Genomic DNA, 20,366 nt, shown 5'->3' with positions numbered 1-20,366 from the left:
AGTTGTCCCTTGGGATAGTTGTTATGGCTGACCAATTAAGACTTCGCAATGTGGTCATTTTATCTTAAACTGATGCGCTGACTGGTCGTCCTAATATGTTATTATACTTTCGTACTCGTGGTGCCTAAGCTTTTGGCGCCTATAGACTGTATGTATTCATCTCTCTCGCGTTTGTTTGTGTTGGGCGTTGATGTATGCGATCTTTTAGTTTGCTTTCGTATTACTTTTGGCTTAGCTTTCGCAGAATACATTTATAGCTCTTATCGCATGTTCAGGAGCTCATGGTGTCTAGGATCTGCCCGCCTACTGACCTGTGGTGTGTTCGACCGTTTGGCTGTCTGTCTTGGGTTGTTGATGTATTCGATCCTTAAGTTTGCTTTCCCTTGCCGTTGTCTACACCTCCTCAGAGTACGTTTACAGCTTATTACTATTGCTGGATTATCGAGGCTGGGGATTCCTCGGCCAACCTCTCCGTCCCGTCTGGGCCCTCAAGGTAGTATTATGATGATCTTGCCCCTGTTAAATTTGAATTACTTTGGTTTTTCCATGTCCGGGGACTTCTTTTGCTGCGGCGGTGTTAATGTCTACTATGTGTCCTAAGCTTTTTTTAATACTTTTTACAACATATTACATTCTGGCCTTGCCGCACCTAGAGGTGACCAGGCTGCTTTTATGCCCTGCACTGGGTTTGGCAAGTGGCTGGGATATATTACTGCTTGGTAGTAAGCTTGTTTGGCTTGTTAATTCACACAATCGATAATTGGTGATGATGTTCGGTTTAGCATTTAGGCATGTGCTTTTATTGGTTCTTAATTTGCCAGGCTTGTTAATTCACACAATTGATAATTGGTGATGATGTTGGGTTTAGCCTTTAAGCATGTGCTTTTATTGGTTCTTAATTTGCCAGGCTTATTTAGGGTTTCAATATGTTTTAGTTTGATTCTTTAGGGTTCTGACAAGGCATATATAGGTGGTGGTTTCTGGTTAATCTTATTTGTGGTTTATTCAAGCTGAGCATTTAGTTGTTGGGTGATTGTCCAATTTGATCTCTGTGTTCATTTTGTGGGTTTTGACTTTCTTTTTAACGTATTTATTGATTTTGGTTGCTTAGTTTGAGTTTTAATGTGTTTTTAGTTTGCTTATTTAGGGTTTTGATAGAGCATAGGCCCTCGTTTCACTGGCATTATTTCTATTGGTTTAGTTAGGGAGAGTTGATTGGGTTTGTTATTTCCATTGCCGCCTTTCTCTTGCATCGTCTTTTCCTCTAAGCTACTGCTTAAAGGCTATCCGGCAGCCTTCTACACTTATTTTTTAACACTTTTTTGCTTACCTTGCAAATTGATAGGCTGACTTCTAGCCAGCTTACGACTTCTCGAGGCATCTCTTAGGTTTGAATGTTCTGCTTCTGAGTGCTGCAGATTTCAGCGCAGACTTACAGGTTTCTGGTGATTCTCGTTGCTATTCTTAATCTGTTTACGTATGTTTTCTTGCTTGTAGTATTTTAAACCTTAACTTTTACTTGTGGTTTCTTTAGTTTGTTGGCTGACTGTACTCGTTGGATACGTGTTAAGGGGCAATGGGGGTGTTCTGGGTAAGGGCCCTGGGGCTGGAATTTATGTGCCGCATTCAGGTTTCTGCTGATTCTCGTTGCTATTCTTAATTTGTTTACATATGTTTTCTTGCTTGTATTTTACACCTGAAATTTTACTTGTGGTTTCTTTAGGCTGCTGGCTGACTGTACTGATTGGATACGTGTTAAGGGACCTTTGGAGTGCTATGGGGTGCTGTGAGTGAGGCCCTGAGGCTGGAATTTATGTGTCGCGTTCAGGTCTCTGCTGATTCTCGTTGCTATTCCTAATCTGTTTACGTATGTTTTCTTGTTTGTAGTATTTTAAACCTGAACTTTTACTTGTGGTTTCTTTAGTTGGGTTGCTGACTGTACTCATTGGATACGTGTTCAGGGGCTGGAATCTATGTGCCACATTATTCGGCATCGTCATAGTTTTTTTTCCCCTAAAGTACCACTTGGCGGCTGTCCAGCAGCTTTTGACTGCTTATTTTAACTACCTTTCAGTTCCTTTCCAGTTTAGCAAGATGTGCACGTGCCGGCTTCCTGCATGTCCAGGCACCACCTCCTGGGTTTGAACTCTATGGCGCTGGCCATTGCAGCTTTTAGCGCATCCATGGAGTTTTTACCTTGTCCAGCAAAGAATATCCTGCGTGTAGTATTCACGGAGCCGATGCCGTTGAAGCAGACCTGGCGGCGGATTTTGTGTACTGCATTCTTCTGCACCGCCATTGGGCTACCACTCGATGGCTATCCGACAGCTCTTTACCATTTATTTTTGACTATCCTTTGGTTCCCTTCCAGATTAGGAGGCTTTGTTATGTCGGTTTTCAAAGGTGTTTCCTATTCTTGGCTTGATGTTCATCTTTCATGATTGTAGTGTTAATTTATACTGTTGGTGATTTGTGGTGGCCTTTGCCTTCCCCATGCCCTTTAAGTGGTTGTCAATTTGATCTATGGTTTAAGTTTTCTTTCTACTAAACTCTTGATTTCAAATACTTAATTAGGGTTCTGACATGTGTTCAGTTTGTGTAGTTAGGTTTTTGGTTAAACAAGATAGGCTGTGGTTTCATTGTCCTAAATTCTATTTTTTTTAATGGTTTAGTTTACGAGTGCTGATCGGGTTTGTTATTTACTTGGTCGCCTTTCTGCTTTTCCTGCGGTGCTATTCTGTGGATACATGTTCACGGGAGATGGGGGTGCTGTGGGTGAAGGCCCCGGGACTGGAATTTATGTGTTGCATTCTTCGGCTTCTTTTTTGTTTTTTTCATAGTGTACCACTCAACGATTGTTCGACAGCTTTCGCGTGCTTATTATAACTCCCTTTAAGTTTCTTTGTTGTGGTAGAGCTCTCTTAATTCTGATTGTACCCTTAATTGCAGGGTGGGGTGCAGACATGTTGTGAAGATACAACTTCAATGGGTTTCGTTCGGCATACGGTGTTTGTTCGGCAGTCCACTTGGTTAGGGTTTTACTTTAATGAGTTTCATTAGTCGTCGTTGTGTCACCTGCTTATTTTAACTACCTTTGAGTTTCTTTGCTGTGGTACAGCACTCTAAATTCTGATTGTACCCTAAATTGCAGGACTGGGGTGCAGGTAGGTTGTGAAGATACAGCTTTCACGAGTTTCGTTCCGCAGACGGTGTTTGTTCGGCAGTTGACGGTGAGTTCTCCTACTTAGTTAGGGTTTTACTTTAATGAGTTTCGTTAGTCTTTGTTGCGCGTCTTTAGTTTATAGTGAGCTTCTGCCTATTCAATTGTTTACACTTTGTATTTCCTCACTATAAACTGTATTTTGTTCTTATTTGGGTGGTTACTACTTGGAGCACAAGCCGTTTTGGATTTTGTGTAACACCCCATATTTTCGGCTAAATTAAAACTAACTTTTACATACAAAAATGGCCGAAATACAAGGATGTTATAATCGGAAAATTCACGTGGTACCCCTAAACTTTGCCACTTTGCACATAGTACACAGTATTTTAAGTTTGTATACATGTTACCCTTCACGTTTGATTTTTATGCACAACACGTCCTTTTTATCGCTCTAACAAACTTCAATTCTGCATTTTGCAATATCACAAGTTTACAACCTTGTGCATTTTTCTACTGTTTAATCCTTTTCAGATAATTCATTGTTTCAATTCTGTTGGAGAATTTTCAAATTCTTATGCATTCTACTCTACCATAAACTTCAGTATTTCTTTTTGGTTTTCACATCTTTTTTCAACCACACTTTGACCATTTTTTTTTTGCATTTATGTGTTTCTTTTTTGTTTTGATATTTCCGTTGCCGTCTGTATTCTTTTGCTGCATATGTGTTCACGAGGCTTGCGCGTGCCGTTGGTCAGGGTCCTGGGGACGGAATTTATGTGCTGCGTCCTTTGGCATCGTTTTTTTTTCATTTTTCCCCCTGGGTTACCAGTCAATGGGTATCCGACAGCTCCTCTTCATTTTTTTAAACGCCTTTTAGTTTCCTTCCAGATTAATGTACTGTGTTTAGGCCTTTTAGTTTTTTAAAACGCCTTTTTGTCTTCGTTTTTTTAAACGCCTTCTTAAGGAAAAATCACAGCTGCTCTTGATCCTATCGCTTTGTCATACGTGGTTATCGCTGGTTGTCTTCTTAAACATGTCATTTCCTTAAGTAGGGAATAACATATGTATCCGAGTAAATTTTCCTTTTGACACGAGGCGAACCAAGGTTTGTTCTTGTTAGTTTTGTTATATGTAAATAATTGTGTTATATGTGATAGCTGTCAAGAATTGAACTTGGCTTTTTGGGTTAGAGAGGTACTTGGTTTGGAAAATGTTTGTTTCTGGAACTTTTTGGGATAGAGAGATACTTGGTCAGGAAAATGTTTGTTTATGGATATATTGTTTTCAACGAGTGTAACAATGTCAGGCTTATTAGAAGGACTGATTTGGTTACTTACAGGGGTTCACAGTCCCATTGTGGTTGTTATTGTTAATACTCCTCAATGCTACTACTTGCATTCTAATCATGTCATTTCCTTAACCAGAGAAGAGAATAGTAGATTATGTTTGAGTAAATGTACATTATTAACAGTGTAGTTTTATGAACCATTGTTTATGATTTCCAATTTCCCTCAAATATTTGTTGACACTAAGAAATATGGTTTTTGATTTCATAGCGGAAAAAAATACATTTGGTTAGGGAGAATTGCTGCTTAATAGGAGGCTACTGTTCTACTCAATTCGGGCTTGTCCTGTGTGGGAACAAACAACTTGTATTAATAGTTGCTTTGAGATCTATTAATGACTTTCTCGTTTTAAGACTTTCTAAGCATAATGTCTTGATTAATAGTTTACCATGAGATCTATTAATGACTTTCTCTTTTTTTTTATGAGAGAGTTTAACAATGGTAGGAAGTGTCTCGAAGCCTGTCTCATGCTATTTTAGAGTGAAATAATCCTATTTGACTATTAATGTTTTCAAATTGCACAGGGCAATGTAAGACGTTAAGCAAGTTAGGTCCCGTAAATCAGCCATAAACAATTGGCGGAGTATACAATGACCTACATGTTATTTGGAAGCTATTGGGGAGGTCGTTTGCGTCTTAGTAACTAAGTAACTACTCAAGCCATCGGTTGTAAAGTTTATCATTATTCATTGTAATAACCGCCTACTACAAATACTTTGCATTACTGAATTTCTCTTATTTTGAATACGTGAAATCTAAGTTGTATAGGGTTAATTGTTTCCGTCTCCCACCTGATAGACCGTATCCGTTTACAATACTATTTATTCCTTTGTTTGCATACTGTACGTGGTATAGGGCTTACCATCTTCTATCCAGATCTTAGGAAACGTAAGTTGCAATGTCTACTATTGCTATGATGCTTACTAATGAGGTCGTCTAAATGATTTAATGAAATTGGGGTTCCGCGCCCGGTAGGGCGCGGAGCAACAACTAGTATTAAAAAAAATAAAGCTTCACAATTTAGCTAATAAATATTGGGCATTAGATTAAACATATGGTTATTAAGTTAAAAACACAAGTTTTACAAGTAAAAAGGTAAATTATCTTAGATTAAAAGAGTATATGTTTATCTTTACAATTTTGGATTTTTTTATTATTTGTTATCATTAAGAACAACAAAAGTCCTTATCTTTTAATGTTGGGTTTTCAACTTAAAATAGGGCTTTTCAAATACAAAACATTAGGTTTTCAGCTGTTCATTATATTTAACATTGAAATTGCAAACCGATCAAGCAATGGTTTCATTGTTAAAATTTTGAGTTTTCAACTTAAAACATAAAAAAGCTCTTTCTTATTATAACTGTTCCGGGTGTAATTCCAGAGCAAGTATTGTTACCACCCGTGGCTTGTAGAATGATGTCTTGAGTTGGATTCTTCACGTCTCTATCGTTCCTTCCGGCCTCTCCAGATGAATAGTGATTCTTGGGTTAATTTTTTATGGATCCTTTCCTCAATAAAGGTTGAGGAGTATTTATAGGCTTTCACCTTTTGTCACGTAGTGGCCAAGTGGCTAGCAGGTGGAAAGACCGTTCTACCCTCGGCCGATGGACCTATGGCAGGCCGGCCGAGGGGTCTTGGATATGAGTACGCGGATATGTGCCCCGGCTGGCTGGTTGTCAGGCCGAGACCCCAGGTGACAGGCCGATGGGTTGCATCGGCTAGACTGTCTAAGTCGTTGACTTATTGTGGATATCTTTGACCTTGCTCAATATGTTGACTTGGTCAGCGGTGCAGAATATGCCCCATCAATAACTATGATGTTTTGAATTAAAACCTCAAGTTGTCAAACTTAAAATCCATAATTTTTTACTAAAAATCCCGAGTTTTAAGTTAAAATCGATAATTGAAAATTTGATCTCTGAGGTATTTGAACTTTTCGAGGTAAAATTAAGGGTATTTAAAAACAAAAATGAGTTCAAGTTTACTGTTTTTTAGCCTAAAAGCATGATATATAATTGAATTAAACACCAATATTTCTACAAAAAAATTTATAAATAAACACGATATGGGTGTGTTCATCGTTGTTGCCAAACATCATGTATCACTCAGCCAACGCGGGATTCGAACCCACATCTTGTGACATTGCACATGCTCTTCCGATTGAGCTAGTTAGCTTTTGACAAAAAAAAACATCTTAAAATCTAAGTTTTTATGTTAAAACCACAAGTTATCTACTTAAAGTCATTAAAAAAAATGAAACAATCAATTTTCAGTTAAGACTTCAAAGTAGGACCAATTAAATTTATAAAATTGAAAAACTAACAAATTAAAATTGAATGGAAAACAATGTATATAAACATACCTAAAACATCTGGTAAACATGAAACGGAATAGTACACAACGACATTCAATTTTACAAACCCTAATATATATCGAACCGAAATTTTAGCTAAATGCATACAGCCGAAATTCTATTTGCACACAGCACACATAAGAAATGCAATAATAATGACAAGATTTGGATTATAAATTAACTAAAATTGAAATACAATTAAAAGAAACGAAAATTTACTTACTCCGCTGTCCCTTCTACTAATTTCACACGAATCGCGTATATTATATAATGATGGGATGACGTATTTTGGGACAAATGAAGTAGAAGAATAAAAGAAAAATAAGATTGTCAGGATTAGATTAGTAATGAGAGAGAAAATATAAGGTGAGAGAAGAACAAAAACTGCAAAAAATGAAAATGGTCGTGGGTTATATTTCTTTTCCTGACAAAATATAATTAGCAATTTTGGATTGGGCTTTATATAAGAGGTCTTATATGGTCTTATCATATAAGACCGCCTCATAGAACAATTTGTGATTGATGATACAACACGACACCACAGATTGGACAAACCGGGCCATTTGGAAGGTCCGACGAATACCATCCTAATTTCTCCAACTAGCACCAAAATTTCTCCTTCTCGGCGCCAAACCCTAAACCCTTCCAATTTCTGGAAAACTGAAACCAATTAATTAATCTCTACATCCTCCATTAACGCAATCAATCAAATTTCTTCAATCTTCACCTTCAAACTCAAACTATACTCTACTTCAACAACTAAATTCTCACATTTTAATCCTCAACACATACGTAATCCTTCCTAATTTTTCGCAAAATGCTCCAAAGTAAAACCTTCTCCAAGAAGACTAGAGGCGGCAAAGTTCAAAAGGTTTCAATTAATCACAAATCCTAACCCTAATTTACTTCTCCCAATTTCACTCTTCAATTGTGTTTTTTTTTTTTGTTTGATTACAGATTGTTCGGGAGCATTATCTTAGAGATGATATATACTGCGGAGCTTCAATTTGCAAAGTTTGCGATGCTTCCGTTTCGCGTTTGAGTGCCGATGCTTCCACTATTTTAGTACTTGACACAAATGTCGTACTCAATCAGGTGAAGAATTTGATTATTTGGTTTAATTGGCGGTTTTTGTATCGGTACGATGATGTTTATGTTGAATGAAGTTAGTTATTGTTTGTTTTGTTGGAATAGATTGATTTACTTGAGAAAACCGCTATCGATGATGTGGTGGTGCTGTCAGTAGTGTTGGATGAGGTTCAGAATAAGAATAAGTCTGTTTACAAAAGGCTTAGAGATATTTGCAGCAATCCTAGTCGAAAGTTTTATGTTTTCTCCAACGAGCATCACAAGTAAGCTAATCAGCTCCTCTTTTCGAGTTCTTGTTGATGTGAAGGATCACATTGCCTGATCATTTGTATATTGCAATGTGATATCCAAGTAGCAAGTTGTAGTATTTTTCAATGGAAGGGGAGTCTGATATGCCACGACGTAATTGTTGAGAGTAGTACTTTGTGGTTTCTGTTTTTAAATGAGTAAGAAAGTTACTTCTTAGGGATTTTGGTTTGCACTTTCCTTTTATCGACTGGAGTATAATTGACTGGTATTTAGTAGTAAGAGTATTATTATTAAATGTGTTTGAATCTTTGCATCATGAAAGCAAAGGTTTTGAAGGCCATTTGCATGAGTATTATCAGTTTTGAGGATGTGTCTGTTGTGTTTTTATGCGATGTGTGTTAAAATATCGTGGCACTACCAATGAATGAAAGAACCACATCTGAAGTGCTGATGTAACACAAGCTTATACCCTAACATGAAGTTATGGAGTTTCTTGGCTTGTGGTGTACTGGTATCATATGTTGTCCGGGGTGCTCCTTCACCGACCTTTAAACTGATAGGTCAATTGGGGTAGTATTTCAATTTATTGTCAATGGTCTCCGACTGTCTGTATTAGATAATTAGGTAGGTGGTCTGACTTCGTAGGGCATAAGATATCTTCATTGAAAAAAGGATGTCAGACTGCTGCTTCTTGTTGTGGACTTTGTGGTCCTAGGTTAGGCCTACAGTGATCTAACGAAAAGATGCTAAGGCAGATATTTTCGGCAAATATTTTCATCAGATCAATTTGAATGATCATTTGATGTGATTGCCTTTATCATTGACTTTGATTTCTTATCCCAGGGAGACTTATGTTAAAGCTATGGCTGGAGAAAGTCCTAATGACAGAAATGATAGAGGTCAGTTATTCTCTGTTTTTGAAATAATCGTATACTGTGCATGTTGATTGCTGAGTGAAATGCGGAGTTTAAAAAATGATCAGACCCTTAGTTGCCAGATGGAGATGGTTTATGTTTGATGTTGTCTAATATTAATGCGGTGCTTATGATTTTCTGATGGAACTATTGCCCCCTACATATTTATTTATTACTCGTAATATTTTTTTTTTTAATGTTTGTTACTGGATCAAAATTCTTGTATATCTGCGTCATATTTCAGTAGACCAGCACAAAGATGTTGACCTTTAGTTCTGGTGCTTGAACGTAGGCATCAATAGTAAATCTAAACTATGCGTACTGAGTTACTGAGAAAAATTGGAAGCAGTGATTTGTTTAAACTGTGAAGCAGACATACTGGGATGAAGTCGATAATTGATTTTAAATATCTCTCTGGGTTTTTCGTATAATATCTCCTGTAGGTCTCTAGTATGGCTCGAACTAGCCATGTATACATAGAAGTTAAAGCGAGAATCAAAGCAGTTGGTTATTTAGGGTTCAAACCATTCCATTACTACGGAAACCAATTCAACCTACTCCTTGTATGCATCATTTCCACTTTGAAGGTTTCAACTCACAGTTTACTTTGTGATAACTGATTATGCTCTCAAGACTCTATGTACAGCTGTTTATTAGTGTGAATGATTGCGGCTGATTTGATGTAGACGGATGTAGTTTCCTGGGGAATTTTCTTTTGCTTATGTTCCTCTAAATCTGCATTGTGATGTTTGTTTCTAAAGTTCCTTCATATGACTGATGATATTGCAGCAATCCGGGTGGCGGCTCAATGGTATCAAAAACATCTAAATTCTGCAGTTAGGGTTTTACTGATTACTAACGATAGAGAGAACAAGAGGAAGGCATGCGAGGAGGGCATAGCTGCAGAGACAGGTACCTTTTGAAGTGTTTTATGAAATCTTTGTTGCTTTCTTAATTGTTGTTTAGCTTATTGGCCATTACTGTGATTCTGATCTTCCTCCAATCAAAATTTGTCTTGTTCAAATTGGACTGTGATTCTGACCTTCCTTCAGTCGAGTCATATGTCAGATCATTGGGTCAACCAGAGTTGCTTGATTCACTCAGGCAGCCTTCCTCGGAGGATGTGGCCATGGATGACGTTGAAGACTTAAGGCCTTCCAAGAAGCAAGCTATTTACAGTGAGGTATTTTCTCTGGAAGTGTAAGCCAGTAAACATGTATTCCGTCTAAGTTTTGTATAGTCAAATCACTATTTGTGATATCACTTTTTTTTGTAACAGCATAAACCCATGTCTGAAATCACTGCCGGTTTACATCGCGGCATTTACCATCAAGGGAAACTTCGTGTCAATCGTTATAATCCATTTGAAGCATATGTAGGCAGTGAGAGCATTGGTGATGAGATAATCATACATAGGCGAGCCAACATGAACAGAGCTTTTGACGGTGATATAGTGGCTGTTGAACTTTTGGCTCAAGATCAGTGGCATGGGGACAAATCCTATATTGCAGATGAAGGTATGCATCAATGCTAGATATTCCTAGGAGATGTCTGCCTCAGCTATATATGGTACAAGAGGAGAAATTGCAAGTTTATCATGGATAATATCGTGTAGACTATAGATAAACAATACTGTGTTTGCCGACTTTGCCCCCTGTCTGAGAGCTCAAAAGCTTAATTCTTTAAGGACTTTAAATGTTCTACTTGTTTTGGACATGTGATTTACTTCGTGTTTGCTTTGGGACAGATGAGGAGGATGATGGTGTACATCTTCCTCCAAGCAGCGCTGATGATGCTCCTCGAACCACAAATGTCCAGGGATCCAACGCAGAAGCTTCACCTACTTCTGATCGCCCATGCGGTTGTGTTGTGGGTATCATCAAACGGAATTGGCACTCGTAAGTTAAATTTGCTTTTGTGTCTAAATATCTGTATGGCTCTCTCTCATTTAGTTTTATGCTAAGAAAGATCTTACCTTTTTCTATCTTCAAATTGCTATGGTTTGATCTCTATTGATATTGGGGAATTGAATCAAGGAATATGTTAATAGTATGGTTAGTTCCATGTCTATCATTTGTTATTGCGCACAAACAATTTATAGCTGCATTTGTTCGGTGTAGCAGTATAAAACAAATTGTTGTTTTTGCAATATCTGAGACTGAAGAGCTATACTTTTTTGACAACTTGATATACATTTATGTGTTTTGCAGACAGTGGTGTGAGGCTGTTAGGCTTGATAAATACTAGTCCCTCCTACCCATTCCAAACATCCCCTCCCTTATTTGCACAAAGATTAAGGAAAAGTAGAAAACAATAAAATATTGCATGTATGTGTAATGGAGTGGGTAAGAAAAAAAAAAAAGATATTATAATAAAATGTTGCATAAGTGAACATTTTGTTTACTAGAAGTGGAATGGGTAGTTTGGAATGGGTAGGAGGTCGTTCATATATGTTCTTTTTAAGGTCTACGTGCAACTATCCCTGCATCTGTCTGTTGTGCTTAAACAATGGTGATTAGTGAGGATCTTGTTGTTAGGGCTGTTCACCATCCAAAACCAGACTGGCCCTGACCACACAAAACTAGAGACCGGACGAGCTTAAACTTTCAACCTGGAGACCGGACCTGCTAGGTCAGGACCTGATATGGACTGGACTTGCCACTCTTAAACCGGACTGGACCAGGAAACCACTGCATAAAAGCTATCAAAACCTGCCATATGAAAGAAAAAAATTAAAAGTTTCACTTGTTAAATCAACATAATATCACCAGAGTAAAAAATAAAATAAAAATTGTTATAATTATAATTTATAATAATGGAGTAATAATTAAGCACTGTGTCTTTAAAGTTTAAAGTCAGTTAGTAAAATTTAAAATCTCTCCTAAAATGACAAAGCACCAAACTACTGTAGAACAGTACAGTTGATGAAAAATACTGAGAAATTTCGAACAAAATCTAAGTATAATTATGTAAGCTATTAAACAAATGAGTTTTAGTATCCGAAATACTTACAATCATAGATTATATTTCAAAAATTTAATATCATTTGACGAAATAAAGATCATACCTACTCAATCAGTTGGTTGTTGCACGAAGAGTGTAACGCAAGTTGTGGTGGAGCATGCAGTAGCCAGTAGGTGGAAAATGGTGCATGGGATCGAAGGAGATCAGCAAAGAGAAGACAAAGATAGTAGTTTGAAAAAGAGAGGAGAGAGAACAACCACTTGTGTATGATGCCGTAACTTAGAAAAGTTAGGACTTGCGATGGTAGAGAATGAATACATCTGTAACCCTAGAACTGTACACGGGGTATATAATAGGGTATCCGGTCTTACACGGTTTTAGACGGAGATGGATCGGAGACCGGTTCATCGATTTTTAGAGACCGGATGACAGCGGATCCGGGTCGGTCTGGACTGAACGTCCGGATTACCGGGTTTGACCTAATTATGAACAACCCTACTTGTGCCTTGAAAATGGTGAGTATATTTCTATTCTATCACTATGAGGTGGGTCACCTCTTAAGAAAACAACTTATGGGCTGGGTAGTTGTCTTTAGAGGGGGGTAGCTGGCCACAAATACTATTATACAACTAGTTGTACAAGAACATTGTACAACCATAAGTCCATAACCAATCTAACTGAGCTTATGTGTATTTTTATCGAGTTTCTATCATTTTTATTTATATTTTAATTTTTGATATTAAAAACTAAAATCTAATTGAGCTCATACATATTATTTTTGAGTTTCATTATAATTTTTTAAGTTTAGTATTTTTATAGTGGAGCTCGGATTCTTTCAAATACAGCTCGTAATATATAAGTCTAAGCTCAAGTAATCACATTATAAAGCTCAGGTTTTGTACTATACAACCAATACAACTGGTTGTATAGTCTACTTACTGGTAGCTGGCCTCTCTATGATAGATTGACAGGTCAGTTCCTGCTTTGAGGTACGCTATATAGGGCTAAGATGCAACAAGTAAAAAAAGCCCCGTTTTTGTGCTTTTATTTAGACTATATTTTGTCGTCTTTGGTTGAAAAGGAACTTCCGTGGCCGTTCCATGCATTCTCATTATGTGATTAAGAATCCCTTTGACACTTGCAGAATTTATAGAGTTGTAAGGATCCCAGTTGGAGTGGGTTTGTTTGTTGGGGAGATATAGGTTATACTTTTCAAATGGAATAATGTTGGGGATAGAAACTACAAACAGGTTTAAGTTTGTACTCTTTTAGCAGGCCTGCTTAGTGTCTGTAGCTGGATCTTTTTTTTTTTTTTTTTTTTTTTTTTTTTGGGTCAGAAGGATCTTAATTTTAAAATTGTATTTTTGATCTTTTTTGTTTGTTGGTTAGGAAGATAATAAATCCTATAGGTCTGTGAATGGTTTGATCCCTGTGCTCCTGACATTTTTGTAGATAGTGGACATATTGCTCTCACTTTTTTAGCAGTTAACCCTGAGTTTGAAAATGCCATTTGTCATTTAGAAGGCTGCTGGGATAGCAATTCAATCTCACAAATCTTGTTTCAAAATTTACTCAAGATGATTATACTATGTGTACGTTGAAATGTTTCAGATGTTGTTTGCAGTTATTGTGGGTCTTTGGAGCCAATGAATCTGCCCGCTGGTAGTGGTGGCATTGCATATCCTTTGTTTGCTTCAAAGGATAGGAGAATACCGAAGATTCGTATCCAAACTCGGCAACTCGGAAATCTTCTGGATAAGAGAATTATTGTGGCTGTGGACTCCTGGGACCGTTTTTCACGATATCCTTCAGGTCATTATGTCAAGACTATAGGAGATATTAATGATAGGGATACTGAAAGTGAGGTATGAATGACGTTTTACCTTTCTTATATTTTTCTCGCCGTTCTAGGATCTATTTTATTGTGAATAGTCTGCCTCCCGTGCTGATGTTGTTACCTCCCTTTTTGTTTCTACCTTTTGAAACCACCTTTTGGTTGAGACCTTGATGAATGTGGATGCAGGTCGTGTTGATAGAGAATGATATAAACTCCCGGCCATTTTCTTCTCAAGTGTTGGCATGCTTGCCACCATTGCCATGGTCTGTGGCTCCTGAACATATATCTGATCCTAACAGAGAAGACCTAAGAAGTTTACGAGTTTTTAGTGTTGATCCTCCAGGTGCTCTATTCTTGTATGGGTATTTCATGTTGATCAATTTAGGTAGTTATTTTCTGACATGTTCTTATTTTCATAGGTTGCCGAGATATTGATGATGCACTACACTGCACACCTCTTTTAAATGGAAACTTTGAAGTGGGTGTTCGTATCCTTTCATTGGCATTTTCCCACTTTGGGATAGCCAATGTTGCACATAGTTTCTCATTTTGCTCGTGTTGTGTTTAAGTTCCATTCTGGATTTTTGGTATATCTGTTCTTCATCTCTGTTTTTCATTTTCACATGTAAACAAACATATTACTCATTTTTGAAACCTTCCACGAATTAATGTTCTACGAATACTTGTGAGAAGGTTGCTGCTAAATACACAATTTTGCAACCCATTATTTGGCAAATGTAGATAGTACGTAACATTCTAGGACCAATAAAAACCGTCTAGAGGTATCTGCTTGCAATATAAAGGATCATTATCTCGGCTTCCTTGATTTTAGACCAGACATTGCTGATGTGACCAATTTTGTCCACCCTGGAACCCCTCTTGATGATGAGGCTTCACAAAGGGGGACTTCAGTGTATCTCGTTGAAAGGCGAATTGACATGCTCCCTAAGCCTTTGACCGAAGGTTGTTATCATTTTGTTATTGTTGAGTAACATTTCATTAATAGTGCTATGAAAATATCTAAAACAAGAAATTTAGTCTTATGATATGGTGGCATTTTTTTTATAGATATCTGTTCTCTGAGATCAGATGTTGAGAGGCTCTCATTTTCTGTTATTTGGGTATGGTCCATAAATCTCTCAATAATTGTATTGTTTCTATGTAATTCGTGAAAGAGTTGTGTAATAATATACTTTGCATGGTATTTATGAATTTACAGGAAATGACGCCGCAGGCAGATATTGTATCTTCTAGGTTCACAAAAGGTATCATCAAGTCATGCGCGGCATTGTCTTATGTTGAGGCTCAAGCCAGGATGGATGATAGGTTTGTCTCTTGTCTGAAATTTTTAAAGAGTTGTATTTATCCCAGAGTTTAGAACACCCTTTTTGCTCGCAGCTTGTTTGTCATGGGGTCATGTTGATTATGTCGGTGTCGTATAATAGCTGTTCAATCTGCCTTATGCAGCTGAGTTTTGGAATAATTGTGCGTAGTTGGACGTGGTATTTCTTGATTTACACTCTAAATTACTGGACGAGTTTTTCTCTTGTAATCTTATTTTTATGTCTTTCAAAGCTGAGGCTGAAGTATTTATTTTTCCACTTCAATTCAGAATATATCTAGATCTCCATTCATAGTTGTCTTAAAAAACATTGGCTGAAGGATCGCAATAACCAAGGGTGCTTGCGGGCAGCCCATTTGAAAAATCAAGGAGCTGGATCATTTGCAAGCTGTTACTGGCATTTTTTTAATCTCGACATCCCAGTTTAAATATTAATCTGTACCTTTTAAAGTGTAGCTGTCAAACTGTAACCTTAGTTGGTCTTAAGTGCATTTATAACTGAGGGCATGTAATCTACCCAAAAAGTTGAGGACTTTTAAGCTATTGAATAATCAAATTATCTGTTGTCTCCATCTTGGGTTTTGTGGTCATGTAGCTTAGAGGGTCACTTGAAATCACTACAGGCCACTTTATAAATGGCTATTCTTTAACAAGTGATCTTATAGTTTATAAAGTGAGATGTTGAAATTAAGCGTTATCCAATCTCTGTCATATGAGAATTTATGCTTTGATTGAATGAAAAATGTCAAGTGATTAAGCCAGCGCACTGTGTCTTGTAAGCTATTGAATAATCAAATTATCTGTTGTCTCCATCTTGGGTGTGGGAATGTAGCTTCTGCGAAAAAATTTAAATAAATAGGAAAAACCAAGGAAAGAACTAAAGTTAGCCATGAGAAGCTAGTGCAGATGATCGCAAATTCAATGCTACCTTTATGGTTGATTCTGAGTCTATTACCTGAACATTGCCTTTTTTCCCCACTTGCAGTCGTTTGATGGATCCAGTGACTACTGACCTAAGAAATATGAATCAGTTAGCAAAGGTTGATTCTCCTCTTTCCATTTTTTTACCATTCTGCTCAGGTAAGTATTGCACTTGACATTTCGCGGCTAATTAATTACTCGGTTGGTGCTATTATTTTGTAGATTATGAGGCAGAGACGTATTGATAGAGGAGCTTTGACGCTTGCTTCTGCGGAGGTCAAGTTCCAGATTGATACTGAAACTCATGATCCCCTTGATATTGGTGTGCAATTTCTCTCTTTATATGTTTTCTGATGATCAAAATCTTGATGAATAATTAATCAGTGAAAAGCGGATGTGATCAAAAGACTTTTACCTTTCTGATATGATTACGATTTACATAGGATAGGCATGAATTTTTTTTTTCTTTAATTGGGTGTCAAGGGAGAGACAAGGACTGCAGAATGATAGTATTAAACCTTGATTTTTGGGTAATGGCCAAGGTATCGGTTGTCGCGGCCTAATCGTGTTAAATGAGGTTTATCCCTTAAAACCCAGTAAAATGTAGTCATGGTTAACTCCACACCTTTAGAACTCGGGTCGCGGCCAATATAACTACAAGTACAATACAAGAGAAGGGGGATTCAAACCGGCAATCTAATGGCCACAATACCTCCATCTTAACTACCAGATTAAGACATCTTCGGTACAGACATGACATTTTTGCATGTATGTTGAAGAATTATCCCTTCATGAATTTGTTAAAATTGTACACTCGACCAGGTGATGAGCAATCATGTTACTCCTGAATTGCCAGTGTGCCACACCTTTTATTGTCTCCTCTCTCTCTTTTCTTTCTTTCTTTTTTAGTCTTTTCTTGGTGATAATCCTGATAAAGCAACGTGAATAATTATATGTATGGCCAGTAGACAAAATCTTAAAGGTAGTTATTGAATGACCATTGTGTTTAATGGGTTCCGATGAAAATCTTGCTTGACGCTCATCAATTTTCTAATTTGATCTTTATTTTACTTAGTCCTCTCACCGGTGAATTTATAATGCACTGGTGATTTTTCTGTTTAGTTGTTTTGCTTTCTAGAATTGAAGTGGTCTGCCAACTCCTAAGTGCAAGTATCTTAATACAGGTATGTATCAAATTCGTGAAGCCAACCAAATGGTTGAGGAATTTATGCTTGCTGCTAATATTTCGGTGGCAGAAAAAATATTGAAGCATTATCCTTTCTGTTCATTATTAAGGTACATTAGATGCATCTTTTTTAATATTTCTTTTGGTTTCCTTGGGGTTCATGAGCTAAACATTTGGGCAAACGGTAAGTGGCTGTATTTGAGTAGTTGGCTGTTATGATTAACTTGTTTTAGGATGTTATGATAATGTCAACTACATCATGTATATAGTCACAAGGTATAAAAGTTGATCCCTAACGTTTTGGGATTTACTATGACCGAAACAGTATTGCTTTTGAACCCTCAGTAAATTAAAAGATTTTTCACCCTTTTAAAAAGCTGGATTGCAAGCTCTGCCTTTTACAAGACTACAATCTGTCAAAGCTACAGTAATTGTTTTCCGTAAACTAGCTAAACTGAAATCCTCATGGGATAATGCTTGTAGGCGACACCCTTCTCCCACAAGAGAAATGCTTGAGCCACTGCTTCGAACTGCTGCAGCTATTGGCCTTGATTTGGACGTCACGTCATCAAAAGCACTAGCTGATTCTCTTGACCGTGCTGTGGTAAGTGCTAAATTGCAGTTTGCATTTCACTTGCTTTACTGGGGAAAAGTGGCCTGTGTGGGAAAAACATGTCTCTTTATGTTTCAACATCTAGTATTGTTGTTGATAGCAATTGTATCTGCGGTATATTTGCACCTTAACACTCCACCCCCACATAATAAAAAATAAAGGAAAAGAGGAACCTTGTACTTGACATTGTTGGTTATTGATTCTCAGGGGAATGATCCGTACTTCAATAAGCTGATTCGTATTCTGGCGACAAGATGCATGACACAGGTAAGAACTATGACGTATATGGTTGATCCTTTCATATTTTGGTGCTTGTATAGCTAATTCACCTTCTATAGTTCTATCTAACTACATTTACGATTCCAGGCAGTGTACTTCTGTAGTGGGGATGTCAGCCCTCCAGAGTATCTGCATTATGGGCTTGCTGCACCTTTGTACACACACTTCACTTCCCCCATCAGAAGATATGCTGGTTAGTGTATTTTTGGGTTTTCTATTTGGAGATTACGTTGACTTTTTTCTATGTAAGTTGACACACTACTTTTGCTTGTAGATGTCATAGTGCACAGATTGCTAGCTGCATCTATAGGGATATCCAAGCTTCCAGTGATATTCCAGGATAGGCCTCAACTCACTAGTATTGCTGACAGTAAGTCCTGCATAACAATGATATTGAAACGCATTGAGTTCATTTGAAGTAGTATCTTTTTTGGAGCTAAATTCTTTACTGGTTAATACCCTTAAACATACCTATTAAGGGCTGTTAAGGGAAATTTTAGTTTCTGATGACCAGCTTATGCTACAGAATAGGCATTTCAATTATTTTTAGATGGCAAGTGTTAGCCTTCAAATTGGATGACTAGTTTGGTTGGGTACTGCCAGGCCCAAGCCCAGTTGGTGCGAGTCCCCTAGCATACGGGGAAGGGTTAAAAGGGATTTTGTTATTGAAAAGCCCTGGTTTTGGATTGATTGAGCTCTCTATACATAGATATGCTGTAAAAGTGCGAAGCTTGCTGTGAAATAAATTATTGTTCCAGGTACTGATAGTCTTATTTGGATTTGTTATAGATCTGAATTATCGACATAGAAATGCCCAAATGGCCGGCCGAGCATCAGTAGAACTTCATACACTCATATACTTCAGGAAACGGTAAGTGGCCTCCTTTTCCTTACTTGATCACCGAGGTAAGCTTGTGGTGTATGTACATAGAGATTCTAACGCGTTTAATGCTTCTATTGTTGCGCAGACCTACTGACACAGAGGCCAGAATTGTGAAAATAAGATCCAATGGATTCATTGTATTTGTTCCCAAGTATGCATCTCGAAGGCTTATCTATTTTTGACTGCACTATCTTTGTTTCTCCGTTTGGTACCATTTATATGTTCAAGTGACATAGAGTGAGTTTGTTTATTTTACGGAACACCATTTCTTATTCAAGACCTTAACTTAAACGACTCTTCCACCCGATTAGAATAGATGTGAGAATAAGAGATGTGAGGTACTAAGTTAAGACGGTCTTAACAAACTTGGGGTCGGCTGACATGAATCATCCTTTGGAACCGTCCATGGGTGAACGCACACCTCAATGCGAAAAAATAGAAAAGAAAAAAGTGAAAAACAAAAGGGGAGTGTAATGAACACCGTCCAACTGTTTTAAGGAAAAAATAATACAAAACTCCTGATACAGATGTCAGCGTTGTTGGTAAAGTAATGAACTCAGTGAGCGGTGTTGCTCATGACCCGAGTTCGAAAGCCATCAATATCAAAAGCAACGCTGTGGCTGCCTTAAATTTACACCAAAAATAAATTAAAATATGCACAAACTTTGGAATGGTATTTTCTTTTCCATTTTCTGTCTTTTGTATTGTACATGTTTCTTTGGCTCATGGCTTTGTTACTCAACTCAAACTTGGAGAGAAGTATCTAGGATTATGAAGAACCGAGGTAACATAGGAGTACGATTGTCTAACGCATGCCTTGTATCTGCAGGTTTGGCATTGAGGGGCCGGTTTATTTAACTGCAAAAGGTGATAAGGAGTGTGGAGAGTGGGTGGTAGATGAGCAGCATCAGCAGGTGAAAAAGGTGGATGGTACTATAACTTACAATGTTCTGCAAATGGTCCAAATTCACATGGAAGTTGTAGAACCCCAGCCAAACCGCCCTAAACTTCAGTTGAATCTTATATAGAATACATGTCATTTTACTTGTTTACTTTAGTAATAGGCCATATCATATTGTTTGTGGGATTAGTTCTTTCCAATGTACGATTAGTTCTTGTAATATCAAGTGAGACGGTGACCTGTAAAAATCCAATTCATCAATTCATCCATGTCTATTGATAAGTAGCACTATGGACTAAGATATGTGTGTGTGTGTGTGTCTCTCT

The 20,366-nt window shown here is 37.5% G+C and overlaps 1 protein-coding gene and 2 long non-coding RNA genes across 3 annotated transcripts; all 3 read left to right on the top strand.

Annotated features, from left to right (window-relative positions):
* The first annotated feature begins 332 nt into the window (after positions 1–332).
* LOC141631316 (uncharacterized) lies at positions 333–2,260 on the top strand. The gene is made up of 3 exons (XR_012537616.1): positions 333–493; positions 1,346–1,630; positions 1,724–2,260. It is a non-coding gene; the product is annotated as an uncharacterized LOC141631316 (long non-coding RNA).
* A 322-nt stretch (positions 2,261–2,582) lies between these two features.
* Positions 2,583–5,268, top strand: LOC141631311 (uncharacterized). Its single transcript, XR_012537615.1, has 3 exons — positions 2,583–3,029; positions 3,152–3,230; positions 5,034–5,268. It is a non-coding gene; the product is annotated as an uncharacterized LOC141631311 (long non-coding RNA).
* Positions 5,269–7,402: 2,134 nt separating this feature from the next.
* Positions 7,403–20,327, top strand: LOC141643436 (exosome complex exonuclease RRP44 homolog A). Its single transcript, XM_074452600.1, has 24 exons — positions 7,403–7,733; positions 7,820–7,957; positions 8,057–8,214; positions 9,044–9,099; positions 9,904–10,026; positions 10,167–10,297; positions 10,394–10,631; positions 10,862–11,012; positions 13,703–13,943; positions 14,102–14,258; positions 14,335–14,403; positions 14,753–14,878; positions 14,984–15,036; positions 15,135–15,241; positions 16,243–16,297; positions 16,401–16,500; positions 17,363–17,474; positions 17,848–17,968; positions 18,185–18,244; positions 18,344–18,449; positions 18,531–18,626; positions 19,046–19,127; positions 19,225–19,290; positions 19,969–20,327. The coding sequence occupies exons 1-24, from the start codon at positions 7,680–7,682 to the stop codon at positions 20,165–20,167; spliced, it is 2,799 nt and encodes a 932-aa protein (XP_074308701.1). The 5' UTR covers positions 7,403–7,679; the 3' UTR covers positions 20,168–20,327.
* The last annotated feature ends 39 nt before the right edge of the window (positions 20,328–20,366 follow it).

This window comes from Silene latifolia, chromosome 2, assembly GCF_048544455.1.
Source record: "Silene latifolia isolate original U9 population chromosome 2, ASM4854445v1, whole genome shotgun sequence".
Lineage (NCBI taxonomy): Eukaryota > Viridiplantae > Streptophyta > Magnoliopsida > Caryophyllales > Caryophyllaceae > Silene > Silene latifolia.
The sequence above is the reverse complement of the archived record's forward strand: the minus strand, read 5'-3'. Positions and strand labels throughout refer to the sequence as shown.